The sequence below is a fragment of the Muntiacus reevesi genome, chromosome 2, assembly GCF_963930625.1.
Source record: "Muntiacus reevesi chromosome 2, mMunRee1.1, whole genome shotgun sequence".
Lineage (NCBI taxonomy): Eukaryota > Metazoa > Chordata > Mammalia > Artiodactyla > Cervidae > Muntiacus > Muntiacus reevesi.
The window spans coordinates 180061842-180079697 of NC_089250.1; the positions used below are offsets into that span (position 1 = coordinate 180061842).

A 17856-nucleotide genomic window follows, 5' to 3' on the forward strand; every position below is an offset into this window, starting at 1 on the left:
ACACTCTTGAAAAAAAGCTGTTTTTACTAGAGGTGAGCTTCTCAGGGACGCAGCTCTGGCAGACACCTGGTCTCAGTGGAGGGGCAGCCCACCCCAGGGGGGGTCACGGGCCGGCTGCCTGTGTCCAGTCAGTGTCCTAGGCTGCCCAGTGTGGCAGGCCCCCCAGGCTCTGCTGTGACCTCACCAGCCGGGCAGGTCCAGTCTGTCACCACTGCCCCATAGCAGTTTTGGGGGACTCTAGAGATGGAGGGTGAGGAGCCCTCCCACGGGACAAGCTGAGACCCCACACCCAGGGGGAGCCCAGGCCGCTCAGGACCATGGAGAGGGCCAGTGGCTGGTAGAGCCTCCGGCCCCGCGAGAGAAGTCCAGGTGAGAGTGATTCCGAGTCTCACTGCTGTGAGGGTCCCAGTGTCCCTGCAGCATTTTGGGGTGCCCCTTGGGGTCTCGGGCAACTGCCCTGCTGGAGAACCCCCACCTTCCCAGGAGTCCTGGTGTTGGCAGCAGTGGACTGGCTGGACCCGTGAAGCCTCTACCATCTGATGCTGAGTCCAGAGCCAGCCTTCTCCACCGCACGGTAGCTGGTGTGCAGCAGGCGGCTGGCCCGCTCCGAGCCTGCGCCCTGCAGCCAGCGCTCGTACAGCTCCTGGACCCCGGGTGCGTCCTCCGGTGCCTCGGTCCTCACCAGGCCATACAGCCTCTCCACCCGCTGCAGGAGCTCCTTGCCCGGCATGTCAGTGGCCTTGAGCTGTCCCCCCCCATTGAGGCACCCTGTGGCAGAGCGGGCACGCGTGGTCACAGAGGGTGCCAGCCAGCGCGTATGGTCCCAGGGGCCCCCTGCCCACAGCTACCTGCCGGGCAGGCCATGACCTCCACGAAGTGGTATGGGCAGCGCCCACGCTTGAGCTTCTGCACCAGGTTCTGGATGTTGCGGAAGCCGTAGGCTGCGGCGAAGTGCAGCAGGACTTGGCCGTCCCTCTCCAGAATCACCTCCTGGAGGTCCTTGTTCCTGAGGGCACAGACCTGGCTGTCCACACTGCATACCAGGCTCACTCCCAGTGGGGCGGTGAGGGGGGAGGGGAGGAAGCGCCTTCCCATCAGTGGGGCAGGTGGCCCCAGCCTCAGCTTCCTGGTCTGTAGAATGGGAACCCCGCCTTCCCAAGGTCAGACGAGCCCCAGCCCACCCTCCCTGGAGTGGGGGCCCACGTCAGGACACACTGTGCCAGGAGCTCTGCCCCGCCCCGGTGCTGTGGGTAGGGGACGCCGAGCTCTACCATGAGGAGAACCAGGGCTTGGGAGCGCTGGCCCTGTCACCTGAGCTAGAGCGCAGGGCCCGACTCCGGCCCTCCCCACTGACCTCAGGGGTCTGTAGGTGACTTCAGTGACATGGATCCCAAAGAGCTCCTGGGCTGCATGCCGGAACACGTGCTCCAGGTAGCCCCCTGAGCCCCCGCCCCGGTGGCTGGTGGGCTCCTGGGCAGAGGCACTGCTGCACCTGGGGAAGAGGCTGGGCCTCAGGTGGTGGTGGGGCTGCTGCCCACCGAGGCCTCTGAGCAAGCTCTGTCTCTCAGGTTTGAGAGCATTTGCTTTCTAAGCAGAAGATGAGTCACAGAGCCCAAGGCTTCGAGGGTGTGTTAGGAGGAGGCTTGGCGGCAAAGGACTGTCCCCTCTGTCTTATCACCTGTCCTGGGAGCTCACACCTGTGTGAAGTCAGGGTCAGCTCTGATGACCATCAGTCAGTTGTCCACAAGCCGCCTTGGGAGCTCAAGCATCTTGGACACCGAGATGCATGAGGGGCCGAGGGAGGCCAGGCCAGAGAAGAGGGAGGAGGCCAGTGCCTGTGTCAAGGGCCACGGCCCCTCCTGCTGCCCGCCCAGACCCTGGGGACCCCCTGGTGGAGAGCACCCGGTACGGGTGAGCTTACAGCCCCTCCGACACGGCTGGCGGTGACGTACAGACTGTCCAGAGGAGCCGGCTCCAGCTCTGACAGCGAGACCCCTTCTTCTTCCAGCAGCTTGAAGACTTCGCCTGCAGGAGACCACAGCACAGACACGCTTCATTTGAGTCTCAAGAGTAACAGAGACCATTAAAGATGCATGGCTCCCGGTCATAGCACCAGCTGGCCCAGGGCCCCGCACCTGTGGTGATGACACAGTCCACATCACGTGTCTGGTGCTCCTGGCTAAAGAAGTCGGGTCTGGAGGCTTCCAGCTTTTTGTCATAGCAGGGCATTACTGTTGCATGGTAGACCTTGTCAGGGGTCAGACGCTGTGTGCAGGGTGTGGCAGTGAGGCAGCGGCGCAGGGCTGATGGGGGACAGTGTGAGGGGCGCCGCAGGGGGGCTTACCCTGGGTCCCCGTTACCTGCTGCTGGGCGAAGAAGTCCTTGACCAGGGAGCCCATGACCTGCTGCGGGGACCGCGCTGTGCTGATGTGGGGGAGGAGGGTGCTCCCGTGGGTCTTCTCGGCGTAGCAGATCCAGCCTGAGGCCGATGCAGGGCAAGAGTGGGGCAGTGAGGTGACTTCTGGGCGTGGCCCGACTCATGCAAGGGGTTAGGGTCCCACGAAGGAGCCCCCTGCTCTGCTCTTGCCAACACGTGTCTCTAGCATCCCCGTGATCACCCCTTAGGAACTGAAGCGGCTCCAGGTGACCCTCAGGCAGCTCCTGCTGAAGAGCCCCCACCCCCCTCACCACGTCCAGCTACTGGCCGCGGGCACACACCTGGGCAGGCGGAAGTCAGCACGGGCAGTGCCTGCTTGGGGTCGGCTTGTCCTCGGAACCGCCGCACAAACTCCCGCTGGCTCTCAAGGAGGCTGAAGTTCCTCGAGAAGGCGGTGTCAAACACGTAGTGTGCTCCTGTGAGGGAGCACCCACCTCAGCCCCGGAAGGACAGCTGCGCCCGGGGAGGGCGGGCATCATGGGATGCACCAGTGGTGGACACCCGGCGCCCTGCCTCCGAGCTTGCGCCTGCAGGCACCCTGCACACGCCAGCAGGGCCGCCTGCACTGGGCCCCCACGCCCTCCCAGGCCCACCCCCAGCGTGCAGGGGCCGACCAGGGGCCCAACTCAGGCCTGACAAGCGTGCCCTGGTGGTGATAATTTAAAAACAAAGTAAAGAGTGGGTGAACTTCAGGCTCGGGGATGTGCAGCATCATAATTCAGGGTTTTTTTTATTAAAAGGCCTGCTCTCAATCATCACAACAGAACTTCAAGCTAAGTCAACCTCCAACAGAGCTTTTGATACACTAAGTCCAGTGATAGCCGGGTGTCACGTCAGCCCCGTGTCTACACAGGAGGTCGCCAAGGTTCAGCACCTACCTATTTTTTTAAAGAATGCTGTTAATTTCCTGGTGGTGTCCGTAGGATTCAACTGAAACCTCACAGCCAGTGACGCCCTGGACTGGGGCGAGACTGAGATGACAACCAGCTTCTGTTGATCAGGTGCTGCCGTCTGCAAAGCACGGGACCCACAGCTCACTCTGTGTGGTTTACAGCCTGACCCCATCAGGGTGTCAATTTTGCAAACACACAGAACTTGAAGTTTAGGGTTAACACTTCAATGCCAGGAGTCCCCAGGAGACACAGGACAAGTATCACCAGGAGATGAGCTGCCCTGACAACACCAGTGAGGGACACTGGGTGAGTGTGGCATCCGAAGACAGCCCACTGCTCACCTTATTGGCACCTAGAACCTTCCGCAGCTCCTCGTGGCTCTGCTGAGTGATGAGCACAGTCTCTGCTGAGGTGACGCAGCCACTGCATGCCAGGCAGTCGTCCAGTGAGATCTTGGCCTTCTCCAGCTTCTTCATCCCTCCATCCTGGAAGCATGAGAACCCGGTACCCCAAGGGCCCCTCCACATGAAGACACAGTGCTCTCAGGATGATGGGACCATGGGAGAGTTTCATTCTCTGGCTCACAGCCCTGACAAGCCATGTGGTAGTTGGCTGGCTTTATGTGCCGTAAGTTTTTAGAAATTAAATTTTTAGTACAGAAATACATATATATGTTCTAAACTTTCCTAGAGGCACCAAATTCTAACTCTGGTACAAACTTGGCTGGCATATTGTATTAAAGAGCCTTGCTGCCTGCCAGAGGTGGGACATGAACCTTAAATGTGCAAAGATGCAGCCGACTCGTCACTGGTCCCCAGACTGCCTACAAGGACAGGAAAGTGCTCTGGGGACAGGAAAATGCTGAAGGCCAGGCTCTGAAAGAAGGAAGAGAAAGGTAATGTCGAAGATGAAGGAAGAAAGGACAGAAGAACAGGGAGGAGGAGACGGTAGAAGCCTGTGCCCCTCAACACCTGCACAGAGAAGAGTGGACAAGGCATGTAAGGGGCAGTTACGACGTCAGACTCAGCCAGACAGTCGAGAACTGGGCATTCACACTGGCCTCCAGGCCGACGGCTGGGCAGCTCTGAGCCTCAAATGGTCCCAGCAGAGCCCTCACTTCCTCTGCACACACAGAAGTGGTCTCAGCCAGGGCTGGGAAAGCTTCAGGGGCCCAAAGTGTGACGGAGGGCTGACGAGCCGGGACCCCCCTCCCAGCCCACTCACGAGGCCCACGTTGCGCTGCAGCCGCAGCCTGAGCTCAGGGCATTTTCCCTGCCGGGCCGGCCTCAAGGCCAGCGGGGACTGATGTGCTTTGGCCTTCCCTCCAGGTCAACCCCTGCTGCCCTGGAGCAGGGTCCCCGGCCCCATGAAGGACCCCGCCTCCCGTGCTTGCTGGGATGGGGTGGGACCCCAGCTGGGCTGCCAGATCGCCTTCCAGGGCTGATTAAACAGTGACTCCTTCCCTGGGATCGCTGGCTCCCGCTGTCTGGCCCCACCACGAGCCATCCTGTGGCGCCTCGCCGGCTGGGAGAGATCTCTAGGGGATCTCTAGACTGGTGCGCCTGGTGGTGCCTGCAGTCCTCGGGACAGCATGGGTGTCCTCGAGAATCCAAATGGCAGACAGTCAGGGTGTCAACTTTAACGCCGTGGGACTAGAGTCTTGGCACTGCTCAATTATACAGGAGTAGGTTTCACTATGAACAAGTGTCTGGACTAGAAAATCTTACACAGTTAGAACTCAAGAGACAGAGGGATGCTGGAACTGCCACCTCTGCAAAGAGCCCTCTGCAGTGCACACCTGAGAAAGGGCTGGTGACACGTGGAAAGTGCCATGGTCACTGCACCTGTCACTGGACAGGTCAGCTGGGCTGGAACTTACCTGACTGACTTGGAAGTAACTCCCGTCATCTTCGATGTGGATCTTGGCCACGCCACTACCCGACCTCTTATCCACCTTCATGGGCTTGATGCAGTCCTACCCGTAAGAGACCGGAAGGGCGCCTGAGCGCACGGGGGGGCGGAGGGGCCACAACACCAACTGGGACGAAAACTCTGCCCTGATTCTGGCCTTCCCGCCGCAGAAGCGGTCTTGGCGCTGTGGCTGCTTACCCTACTCGCGCGCGTTCAGACACTGCCCGCATCGAGGTCGCTGACCTGATGCAGGTGCAGGCGGTGTGGCCACCCTAACCTGTCCGCGGACACCGCCAGTAAGCGGCGGGTGGGACACCGCACGGAGAGCCAGTGTTTCACTGGAGGCCGAGGGTCGGCAGAAAAGCTCTGCTCCGCCCAGTTCCTGGAAGAAGGTTCCTTTCTTCCCAATTCCTCTCCACCCGAGAGGAAGTTCGCTGGCCGAAGCGTTCCCAGCGAGCAGCCTCGGAAAGCCTCCGCAGGAGGTCCGTCCCGCCCTTCGCGCCTCGGCGCCCGGCCGGCCCCTTGCGCTCCACCCGGCACGCCTCGTCCGAGCCCTGGTCCCGCGCAGCTGCCGGCAACCGATAAGCGGAGCAGCTGAGGAGGCGGGCGGCCCTCACGTGCGGCTGGCCTGTCCCCCTGGGGACGCGCTCTGCCTCCTCCCCCGGGGGCGACACCTACGCCCACCACCGCGCTGACCGCAGCGGAACGCCCCCCTAGTTCTCGCGGCGGGGTGAAGAGCCGGCCGGGGAAGCTCGGCGGGGCCTCCCGGCCCCGAGCTGGGTCACTCTGACTGTCGTGGCCGCCTGGAAAGGGGACTCGGAAACTGCGGGCTGTGCGACGCGGCAGGCCCCCTGATCCCAAGCCCCTCTCTCGGGGTGGCGGGGGAGACCGCGGCGGAGAGCACTCCTCGCGCGAAGCAGCCGTCCAGCCCGCCCACCTGAGACGGCGCGATGAAGTCGTCCAAGTCCGTCAGCTGCAGGGCCCCGCTGAAGGGCGACGCCATGGCCCCACACTGCCGCCGGCCCCGGCACGGACGACGTCGCCAAACGCCGCGAAACGGAGAGGCAGTTCCGCCACACTGCCGAAAAGCGCCGCGTGACGCATGCGCGGCTGGCCCGCGGCCGGGCTCCCGGGGGCGCGCGCCCCCTGCTGGCGGGCCGGACCCCCGCATGCCGCGCCGTCGAGGGCCGCCGGGAAGGGGCCGTGCCTCCCTCCGGGCGCCGGGTTCGCTTCCCCCCGCCCGCGTCTCCGCCCCGGGGAGAAGCCGCGGAGGCACTCTTCTTGGTTCTGGACCCGCCCAAGAGCCTGGAAAGGCGCCGGGCTCGCAGAGGCGGCCAGCTCCGGTTGGAGTGAGGGGGGATGGGAACAGGGGTGCGGAGCGGCACCCCCCCCCCCCCCAGGCGGCCGGCCGGTGCAGGGCCCCGTGGCTCTGGGAGGGTGTGTGCTCAATTACGTGGTCGTGTCCGACGCCTTTGCGACCCTATGACTGCTCTGTCCATGGGGTTTCCCAGGCAAGAACACTGGAGTGAGTTGCCAGTTCCTCCTCCATGGGATCTTCCCGACCCGGGGATCGAACCCGCGTCCCCTGAGTTGGCAAGCCCGCCCCCGGTTATTCCAGAGACCAGCCTGAGAAAAGCCCATTTCTCTGTGCAACGTGGAGAGAACGCTGCTGGCTGGATTCAATTTTTGAGCGGTCATATACATTTTTGGGGGGCGGCAGTTGCGGCTTGGGGTTAGCTGCCCCGTAGCATGTGGAATGTTAGTCCCCTACCAGGGATCGAAGTTATGTCCGCTGCATGGGAAAGGGGATTCTCAACCACTGGACCACCAGGGACGTCCCCGTCATATACATTTAATGACCACTTCTTATGGGGGCTTTCCAGAAAACTCCAGTGGTCGAGTCTGGCGCATCCTCAAGCCCCACTTGGGCCCAGCCCTGAAGGTGCCCTGGCAGGGTCAGCCCCAGACTATCCCCTGGGCATGATCTCACGTTTTGGGGGCCCATCGTGGCCTCAGCTCTTCTTGGTGTTCTTGTCCTGATATGGGCTCTACCTGCTGACTCCTCACCTGCCTGTGGATTAAGTGTGGAGTCCAGGGGCCTGAGGCCCACTGGCTGGCGTGACCTCCTCCAGCCCCTGCAGCTGCTCTTTGTGGCTGCCAGGACGGGAGTTCCTTCTCACCATCAAGAGGGGCTTTCTCAAGGAGCTGAACGGTGGGCTTCCAGGCCCCGGCATCCCCTCCATGTCCTGGCAATATCTGACAAAGTTCTGGGGTACAGTGCCTGAAATCTTGACAGTCTCACTATTGTGTACGTGCTCAGTCGTATCTGATTCTTTGAGATCCCACAGACTGTATCCCACCTGTAGCCCCACTGTAGCCCACAGACAGGCTCCTCTGTCTATGGAATTTTCCAGGCAAGATTTCTGGAGTGGGTTGCCATTTTTTACTCCAGGGACTCTTCCCAACCCAGGGATCAAACCCACGTCTCACACACTGGCAAGTGGATTCCTTGTTGCTAAGCTACCAGGGAAGACCTGTTACATATGTTTCAACACAATTTTAAAATTAATAATGTATTATGTTAAAAACCATTGAATCACACACTACAAAAGGGTGAATTGTGTGGTATGTGTATTTATATGTCTTGAAAACTATTTTAAAAAATGGAGCTGGAGGCTGCCGCTCAAGTTGGCTGCCCCAAGAGGCCCCCAGAGGCCCATGCAGTAAGCAGGTCTGCCCCTGTAGGAGGGCCTGGGGGACTGCCAGGGCCAGCTTCTGGTTAAAAACGCTGAACAGGGGTTTCTGACCTCTCTCTCTCTGACACACACATACACAACAATGAGCGTGGGTCTTCCTCCTGCCTGCTCTGAGTAGAGCCAAGAGCAGGGACTTTTCAGCCCCTCGGGGTATTTTTATTAACTCACAGCCATGTCCCTAGAGCCCCTAGGCTCTTGTGTCAACAATACACCTCGCCTCCGGTGTGTGTGCTCTCACGTTTTGCAAATTATTTCATCATCATCATTATCGAGTGTTCACCTTGCGCTTCCCATGTGCAATGCCAGTGTTTACACACGTGGGGGACCGCGAGGGCCAGATGAGGACACAGGGAGGGGCTGAGGCTCTTGAGGCTGGGCTGGTAGGTCTGAGCACCTCCTCTGACGCTCTGGCCATGTGGGCACCCCTGTCCCTGAATCCAAGCGGGTGCAGAGCTCGTCCTCTGCTCTGGCCACGCCCACAGGACCTGCTTTGTCCAAAACTGACCATCGAGCGTCTGGTGGTTGGACAGGAGCAGGTGGGGTTTCTACCAAGGCATGTGGATCTATTGAGCCCTCCTGCCCGTGGACTCAGTCTCACCCTGTGAAGAGTCAGAACCGTGCGGCTGCGGGGACAAAACCACAGCTGGGGGGCTTAAAACCACAGAAGAATTTTCTCTCATGGTCTGGGGGCCCAAAGTTTGAAATCAATGTGTTGGCAGGCCTGGGCCCCCCTAACAGCTCCAGGGGGACCTGTCCCACCTCCTCCAGCCTCTGGGGCTCCAGGCCTCCCTGGGCGTAGGCTGCGTCTCTCCAGCCTCTGTCCCCATTGTCACATGGCTCCTGTGTCTCCCCCCTTCTCTGATCCTATAAGGATCCCTGGGTTCAGGGCCCTAATCCAGGATGAGCTCCTCTCGGGAGCCTTGACTTAATTATGTCTGCAAAGGCTCTTTTTCCAAATAAGGCCCTGTCCACAGGTTCTGCTGGAAAGCACCATTCAGTCCACCACAGGCCACGTGGCCATGTTTTCATGGGAATCAGGGGTTCAGCAGAGGGCCGCATGATGGGGTGTGGCTCTCCTGACTGTAGCCCCCTCCTCTAGGGGCCGGCAGACATGCAGGGGACACAGGCAGGCAGAGGGGACACAGGCCCTGGCACCGAGGACTGCCGCCCTGGGCTGGGCTGACACCTGTCTTCTCCTGGCAGACAGTCTGTGTGCAGTGAAAATAAAATGACCCTGGTGGGGGCAAGTAAAAGGTAGTTTGTCTTTCCCAAAATAAATTAAAAGTTTTCCTAAACATGTGATTTTGAAACATGTTCTCTGTGTTATGGTGGTGTGGGTCAATGCCCCCCAAGAAACTGGACAGAAGTGGGGCTCCATGTGGCTGCGGTGTAGGAGCAGGGATATGCCTCAAGGGTGCAGCCCATACAGTCAAGGTCTCTGTGGTCCATGGGACCCACTCAGATGCCCCCGTGGGGGTTGGACTGGGGGGGGGGTGACTCGGGCCAGGGTAGGGGCTTCCTGCTGTTGCCTCAACTTGGCAGGGGCACCTGCCGAAAGGTGCTCCATATTAAACTTGGGGGCTGGGAGCCACCGGATGAGAGGAATGGGGAGACCGCGGGGCTGCAGGCCTTGCCCACATGGCTGCAGGGCCTGGTGTCCCAGGGGCCTGCCCCAGGCAACCGCCCAGGTGCCAGGCCAGCCTCGTACCCAGCCACGGGGCTCTTGCCTTCCAAGTCCTCCTCTTCCTTTTCATAGTCCGGGGACTGTGCTGCTTGTTAGTATGGCACCCCGCTAGGGTCTCTTACAAGGTGAGGGGCTTCACCCCCGGGGGCTCTGGGCAGGTCAGCTTGGTCTCTGTTGGTCCCAGCTGCTCCCCCAGCCCTGACTCGGCGGGCGTGGGGGCGCGGCCTCCACTCGGGTCCCTGCAGACCCTCCCGCTGCCCTCCGAGTGGCTCCAGGCTCTGAGCGCCGGGTGTGGGGGGCCCATGTGGGGTGGGTCCCTGTGCCTCTCAGTCTAGAACCCCAGAGAGGAGTCGACCTTCGTAGGGAACGTGGCCTGAGGCGTCCCCACCCGAGCCCCCGGCTCTGCGAGGCAAGACCTGCAGCCCCAGGCTGCGCAGGGCTTTATTAGTGGAAGGGAATCACTGTGGGCCAAGAGTACATCATTAGTGGCATCATCAAGGCCATGCGCCTTCCCACCAGGGCCGACCCGGCTTGTCAACAGGTGTGATCCCAGCAACGGCCCTGGGGGGCCTGGCGCCCGCGGCAATTAGCGCCTAATGAGGGGCCTGTGTGACCTGCTCTGTAGGCAGGGCCAGGGCTGGAGAGGAGAGGGCTCTGGGAGAGCCCGGCGGCCCTTCGGGGTCACCCTTGCTGCTGCCTGGGGCCGGGGGGCTGCAGGAAGCAGCAGAAAGAGTCGGTCCCAGAGGGGCCCTCACTGTGTGGCGGTGACACTCCAGACCTCGGGAGGGCCCGCACACCGGTCCACGCGTGGGCGGCTGAGGGGGGAGCACCCCCATCGGCTGCGGGGCGCTGGGCACGGGGCCCACCTCTGTCGTGGAGCATCGGGGCTGCGGGCCTGCGAGGATGGTGGCCAGGCACCTGGTCTCTGGTCACCGAGGGCAAGCGCTAGTCCCACAGCTGGTCTGAGGGGGTCGGACCCTCCAGGGCGTCTGCTAGACCGTTGCCTCGGCCTGCACTGAGGGCGGGTTTGCAGCTGGTTGGTGGTGCTGCTGCCCTGGCCGCCTAGTTAGAGTGCCGGCACACTCCAAGTGCCCCTGCACCCACACTTGGTATTCAGCCCACAGGTCATCGGGGGGGCACCTGGAGCCTCCGAGGTAATGTGTGCCTGGCAGTAGGGCTGCGAGGCTTCTGGGTGGGGCAGGGATCTCCACCCAGGCAGCACTCCCTGAGGTGCCCACAGCCTGCAGAGCCGCAGGCTCAACTGCAGGTCTTGGGGGCTTGGTTTCTGGAGAGGCAGCCCCTGCAAGTGTCATGGGACCAGTGGCCCCCTCGGTCCCTGTCGTTGGGCCTCCAGCCCCCTGGCATCCCTCTTGTCCCCCCGGCACCCCTCCCCTTGGCCCTCCCAGCAGGACTCTGGGCGGGGGCGTGGGGGGTCCATAGCTGCTCCACCAACCTGGCCCCAAGAACATGACAGTCAGAGACGAGCTGGGTTGCCCACCCAGACTGCCCGGGACCAAGGTTCACAAGCATGTCCCCCTCTGGTGTGCTGGCGGCCAGGAGCACCAGGTGAGCCTCAGGGGCATCATCCCTGTGCCCCGCTGCCAGCCTGACCCCTCCTGCCGACCTGACCCTCCTGACTTCCATCCATCCACCCCTCCACCCCCCCGCCTGCCTGGTGTGGGACGAGCCCCAGCCTGAGGGCAGAGTGGGAGGGGCTGGGCGTGCCACCCCTGGGTGCCCAGGACACCTGCCGTGCCAAGGCCAGGGGCCAGTCCCAAGACCCACCCGCAGAGTTCCAGGAAGAGCTGGTCCTTGTCCAGCTTCCGGGTGATGATGGCGCCTTAGGCCCTGGGACTGGTGGCCAGCCGGGCCAGCACAAGTGTGCCCAGGCCACAGGCCGGAGTGGGCACTGCCCTTCAGCCTGGCCTTATCCCACCCTGACACCTGACCCCACCCTGACACCAGGCCCCCTGCCTGTCTGCTCAAGTTGCCTTCCCCCTGCCTCTCCCGTTCCTCACCCTGCCCACTCCCCCCACAACCCAATCTCAGTTTCCTTCCAAGCAGTTGCTGAGCTGGAGACAGGTGGTTTCCTTTCCATCCACAGCTGGTAGTTTGCACAGACTCTGGGGTACAGATGCGTGTGCATGTGAAGGTGCGCAGGGCCCCTCTCTGCCCACACTGGGATTGAGATATCTGCGGGGAGAAGGGCCCCGAGCCTGGCCCTAGGACGGGCCCTTCGGGGTCCGAGCCTGACCTCTGACTCTAACCAGGGCTGCTCCCAAACCCTGCCCATCCGCTGCCCCCAGTGACCACCCCAGGACTCCAGACTGGTGGGGTTGGGGGTCAGAGAGTTAAGGTGGCCCTGCCCACCTGCCCTCACCCCCAGACACCTCGCAGAGCAGGGAGTTTTGGCAGATGCTGGGAGCGCTGGCATTGGAGACCCAGGAGCAGCTCCTCACTCTGGGGTCAGGGCATGTGGACGGGGTCACACCCAGCCTCCTGCCGCTTTCCTCCGATCCCCACCCCCAGCACCAGGCCGCCCATGCCCGCCTGTGCCTCTATCTGCTGAAGTCATCGCAGGAAGGGCCCCAGGATCTAGACCAGACGGCGCCATCCGCAGCCACAGGCGAGCCTGGCCACAAAGCGGACGTCCTGGCGGCACTGCCCCGGGAGGCTGGGCCCAGGTGGCGGCAGAGGCCCAGTGGGAGGTGGCTGGGCAGCCCTGGGCGGCTGGGCGAGTGGCTGTCCCATACCCCCAGCCCAGGAGAGCCACTCATGGCTCCAACTCGCCTGGGAAGAAGGCTAGACCAGCACACTCAGGCACACGGCCAGCAGGGTGGCTGAGGCTTCCTGGAGAAGGTGACCAGGAGCAGAGGCCCACTGACAGGTCAGCCCCCAGCTCCAGGCCAGCAGACTCCAGTCCCCTTCCCTATTTTGCCCACACTGGGGGACAAACTGAGAAGCCAGAGCAGGAGCCAGCCTCCTGAGCTTGGGGCATGGCTCCTGCCCTCTGAGGACGTGGGTCCTCCCGCGGGAGCTGGCCGGCTGCCCTGCGCCTCATGGGGATTATCGGATCAGAGGTAAATGGGCCGGGGGGAACCAGCAAAGCCAGGAGTGACTGTTTATCTAGATTCTCAGGTGTGGCTGGGGGTGCCCTGACGAGAATGGATATAGCCGTGTGAAAATAAAAGAAAAACAAATTTAATGGGCAGAATAAACAGCCTCAAAGTTGCTTTGTTTGTCCAAAGAGAGTGGAAGAGCCAAGGGCTGCCTGGGAGCAACAGCTGGCAGGACAAGTGGGGGCCTCACCCGAGGGCGGCTGAGCGCGAAGCCAGCTGCAAGCCAGGGAAGCCCCACGAGGAGCGGAGCCACGCCTCCTCTCCACACTCCTCTACATCTCTTCAGTGAGCGTCACTTACTTTTGCTTATTACAAAAAAAATACCCATCGCTGGTTCTGTCTCAGCACTTGTTATTGTCCACCTTTCTAATTCTGTAAACCTCCTGTTTGAATTCGACTTTCTTTGCGGTTCCTTCAAATGTCGGCTCTGGCTAGAGTCAGAGGTCAGGCTCGGACCCCGAAGGGCCCGTCCTAGGGCCAGGCTCGGGGCCCTTCTCCCCGCAGATATCTCAATCCCAGTGTGGGCAGAGAGGGGCCCTGCGCACCTTCACATGCACACTCATCTGTATCTGGCATGCATCGCGAGCCACCAGCCACTCGGCTCCCTGTGAGAATTCATGCTTGTGTCCTGGCCCCTGCTTCTGTTGGTCTCCAGCTTTCCTTGTTGGTGTGCGGTCCTCCGCGTGGTCTCCTTCCTGAGCCGAGGCGCTCTGGGTGTTGGACATGTCTTCTTTCCGTCTGACAGCTGCCATTAGCTGCTGGCCCGTATCCTGAGTAGAGAGGGGTCCTTGACTCTGACGAAGTCGGGTTGCCCATGCTGTGCAGTGTAGATCCTGCTGTGGGGTCTGGGCGCCCCCCTCAATCACTGCCTTTTTTCTGTCCGTATAGTTCCCTCCACCACGCACAGGTCTTGACCGTGTTTAGTATCCAGCCTGCACGTGATGTAAACTAGGGGTCTTGCTTCCCTTCTCTCCATCCAGGGTGTCCTGTTGCCCAAACCACGGGTACCCCGGACCTGCGCCTCCACTGCTTTGCAGAACCGCCTTCCGGGCATGAAGCCCCGCCACAGGTGTGTTTTGCCTGAAGTCTCTAGTCTGAGCCTTTGTTCCTATCTTAATCACTCCGACTTTGTCTTAGTATCTGGGAGCTTCAATATTGTAAAGTAATTAGCCTCCAACTAGTAAAAATAAATGAAAAAAAAAAACCTAAAACTAAAAAAAAAATATCTGGGAGCTTGCCTGTTCTTTTTATTATCACCATGCATATTTATTCTCTTTATTTTTTTGAATGAGTTTGTTGAGTTCCTGAAAAAAAGGTCCTCCTAGAATTTTTACTAGGGTTGAATTGAATTTATAGACTGATGTTAGGTGCCCTTTATCAGGTTGGGTTCTTCCATATAAAGGTTGGTGTCCCATGTACCTACTGAGGTTGATTTCCAGAGACTTTGTGTCCCCCGTCCGTGGAAAAAGTCTCTTCCAGGAAACTGGCCCCTGGGGCCACAAAGGTTGAGGACCACTGCCCTGGGGTGTATCTCAGTTGCGGGGTCACACGGTGGCCCCCCACTCAAGTCCTGACAACCTGCCAGACTGTCCTCTGCAGCTTCGGCTCCTCTTGACATCCCCACCTGCAACGCCCGATGTGACAGTTTCTCCCCATCCTTGTCAGCAGCTGTTATACTCTTGATTTTTTTTCCTGATTTGCCTCTTTTCTTTTTCTTTTTTTTTGATCTTTCTATTTTGTACTGGGGTATAGCAGATTAACAATGTTATGATAGTTTCAGATGAACAGAAAAGGCACTCAGCCATCTGTACACATGTTCTCCCCAAACCCCCCTCCCATCCAGGCTGCCACATAGCTCTGAGCAGAGTTCCCTGTGCTGCACAATAGGTCCTTGTTGGTTATCCATTTAAAATATTATGCTACTGACTTTTAAATCAATCATATTGTGGTATAACTTACGCACAATAAAGGCATCCAATAAAAGGGCGCAGTCCAAACAACTTTGGTGGTTACACACACCTGTGAAACTGCATTCCCGTCAAGACAATATTCCCATCAGCCCCAGAAGATCCCTCGCCACCACTCCTATGAACAGGAGTCCTGCATTTTAGTGAAGCTGCCTGGCCCCTGGCAATGACCGCTGTGCTTCTGTCATGATAGATTAGTTTGCAATTTAACATTTTTATAGAAATGGAACCATGTGGTATATACTTAGCATAATGATGCTGAAATTCATCCTGTTTCTTCACGTACCAGTAGTTTGTTCCTTGTTATTTCTGACTAGTATGTTATCATAGGAATAATACCGTATTTCATTTCCCTGTTGGTCTATTGATGGAAATTTGTCCCTCCCCCAACCCCCGACTGGGGCTACTGTAAACAGTTGCTACGAATAATCACGTACGAGGCTTTGTGTGCACATCTGGGCTTATTTCTCCGGAGTGATTACTTAGGTGTGGAATGGTTACGTTCTGCGGTTAGGAGCATATCTAACTTCTTAAGAAACTAAGAAGTGGAAAGCGGGTGGAAAACGGCGACGGTGGCTGGATCCCGGGTTTGTGGTCCTGGCTGCAGCTGGGGGCCTGTGTGGAGCGGTGCCCCAGTGAGGAGGACCCAGCTCCCAGTGAAAGGTCCTGGCCCACTGTGGTGCCCCGGGGTGGCGGTGAGCACGCTGAGTGCATTCCTGAAGTCGCCCTGCGGAGAGGAGGAGAGACCTGAGTGCGCCGCCTCCCCGCCGGCTCCTTTGGGAGGTGGCGACCACACCCTAGTGCACAGCCCTTGGGGGGCCTGCTGTCACCTGCCTGTGAGGATGGATCAGGACAGCCCGGACCACCATCCAGTGGGGCGACAGCTCTGCACACACAGACCAAAGCAGCGTGCAGGGCTGTCAGCTCACCTTCCCGTGCCCAGTGATGGCCAGTACACTAATTTTCCGTCCTGTTGCTTACGGTGGGAGATGACTTAAATAGACAACTTAGCTGAGGGAACTCCCTGGTGGTCCAGGGGTCAGGACTCTGCGCTTCCACTGCTGGGCACCCAGGTCCAGTCCCTGGTCGGGAAACCCCACAAGCTGTACCGCACGGCCAAGCAAACAAAAAACGCCCGGCAGAAATGCCAGCACCACCCTGTGCTCCCACCAGCACGTGTATGAGTCCCACTGCCCCACACCCGCGACACACTTGTCCTTGTTGGTCCCTTCATGGGTCCTGGTTCTGGCAGGCGGGTGTGTGTCTTGTGTGTGGGGGTGTGTGAACTGCACCTCCCCAGTGAGTCAGGCATCTTTTCACAAGCCTGTTGGCTATTCCTGAGTCTTCTTTTGTCAACTGTCTGTTGACTGTTGTTCAGTCGCTCAGCTGTGTCTGCCTCTTTGAAGCCCTCCAGGCTTCTGTGTCCATGGGCCTTCCCAGGCAAGAATACTGGAGTGGGTTGTCATTTCTACATCCAGGGGACCTTCCCGACCCAGGGATCAGAGCCGTGTCTCCTGCACTGGCAGGCAGGCTCTTTGCCGCTTGGCCCCAGGGAAACTGGTCCAGCCCCTTGGCCTGTCCTCACTTGTTTGCCTGCCCCAGGTGTTAGTTGCTTTGTGCGGCCCTAGTTCCCTGGCCAGGGATGGAACCGAGTCCCCCCGGCATCGGCAAAGAAGAGTCTTAGCCACTGGACCACCAGGGAAGTCCCTTGGCCTGTCTTTTAAAAAGAGCTTTCCTGAGAAAGAATTCTCACACCATATAACCCACCCATTTGAAGTGTATAATTCAGTGTGATTCCTTTAACCTGAATCATCTATCACAGAATGACTTTGGAATTTAGCTTTTGCTTTGGGCCTGATTGTGTCTCGTAACGAAGGCAACCTAAAATTAGGAGGGAAAATAGAACTTACGCGCAAAGCATGTCCTGCATGGCCATCATGTTAACAAGAAAAGTAACGAGTCTCACACACCTCCTGTGACATCAAAGTTAACGTAGGACGTGAACTGTCAGTTCCCACCTGCGCTGCAGCTGTTGGGTCAGCTGTTGGGTCTTTTGGGCTCAAACTGCAGTTCTTGCAAGTAGGCACAGAGGAACCTCCTCACATCTCCAAATTCATGGAATTGTGCAGTTGCGGAGGCCCCACCTAACCCTCCGGTGGAAGCGATTAACCCTGTTAAGTTCATCTAGTGAATTTTTAAATTCCAGATTTTGTATTTTCATTTCTAAAATTTCCTACTTGGTTCTTTAAAGACTATTTTCATTTTTTCCTACCTCCGCAGGCATGAGAACCCATTTTTTTCCATGACCTCATTGTCTGATAATCCTAACACTGCCTTACCGCGGCCCCAGCAGATTCTTTTTCCTGAAGGACGGGTCGCAGTCTCCCAGCTCTCCTGTGCCAGCAGCTTTTGATTTTATCCTGACTGTTGTGACTGTTTTTGTTGTGTAGACACTGCATTCTGCTATATTTCTACAAAGACTGTTGCTGCCTCTGTTTTGGCAGAGAATGAACTTGGTCAGGCTTGAACTGTGACCTCTGCCACTTGGAAGGTGGGCAGAGGTCAGTTTTGGCCAGTGGGTCATTTCAGCTGTCTGCCTCGCACACACAGTGGTTCAGGGGTCAGTGAGGGGCTGGGTGGGGTTCATACACAGAATCTGGGGTCCTTCCCTCTGCTGTCTCCTTTTCAGCATTCTCCACTTACTCTCTGCTCTCTGGCTCCTTCGACCAGAAAGATGGGGAATTTTGGCTGGTGTCTGAGCACTCCACCCCACAGAGCTACACCCACAAAGGAAAATCTACACTCCCTGACACCTTCCCATGAATGTCGATTCCCATCCAAAATCTGCCCCGTTTCCTTCACTCCCCAGAGCCCTCGGAATTGTTGTGTATCTAAAAGATAAATTTATTGTTTTTTGGTTATGCCATGAAGCATGCAGAATCTTCGTTCCCCAACCAGGGATTGAACCCAACCCCCCTGCAGTGGAAGCGCCCAGTCTTAACCCACTGAAGTCCTGGGAATTGGTTTTTAAATATACTGTCTGAATTTTTCAGTTGTTATCTATGAACATGACTTTTTTTTTTTTAGAC

The 17856-nt window shown here is 58.8% G+C and overlaps 1 protein-coding gene across 2 annotated transcripts; it reads right to left on the bottom strand.

Moving 5' to 3' along the window:
- Positions 1 to 6: 6 nt before the first annotated feature.
- Positions 7 to 6279, bottom strand: CIAO3 (cytosolic iron-sulfur assembly component 3). Of its 2 annotated transcripts, XM_065923953.1 has the most exons (11): positions 6179 to 6279; positions 5210 to 5305; positions 3672 to 3815; positions 3316 to 3448; positions 2719 to 2853; positions 2361 to 2479; positions 2136 to 2265; positions 1953 to 2025; positions 1355 to 1492; positions 849 to 1006; positions 7 to 768 (listed from the first exon to the last, which is right to left on the bottom strand). In XM_065923953.1, the coding sequence occupies exons 1-11, from the start codon at positions 6242 to 6244 to the stop codon at positions 530 to 532; spliced, it is 1431 nt and encodes a 476-aa protein (XP_065780025.1). In that variant the 5' UTR covers positions 6245 to 6279; the 3' UTR covers positions 7 to 529. The 2 variants fall into 2 exon arrangements, with proteins under 2 accessions (XP_065780025.1, XP_065780026.1); XM_065923954.1 differs by lacking the exon at positions 1355 to 1492.
- Between the last annotated feature and the right edge of the window lie 11577 nt (positions 6280 to 17856).

Coding starts and splice junctions, on each gene's coding strand:
- CIAO3 (XM_065923953.1), bottom strand. CDS start 6,244: ATGGCGTCGCCCTTCAGCGGGGCCCTGCAGCTGACGGACTTGGACGAC. Junction 3,816..5,209: donor GTTACTTCCAAGTCAGTCAG/GTAAGTTCCAGC, acceptor TCATGCTTCCAG/GATGGAGGGATGAAGAAGCT. Junction 2,854..3,315: donor AGCATTCTTTAAAAAAATAG/GTAGGTGCTGAA, acceptor GCTCCCTCACAG/GAGCACACTACGTGTTTGAC.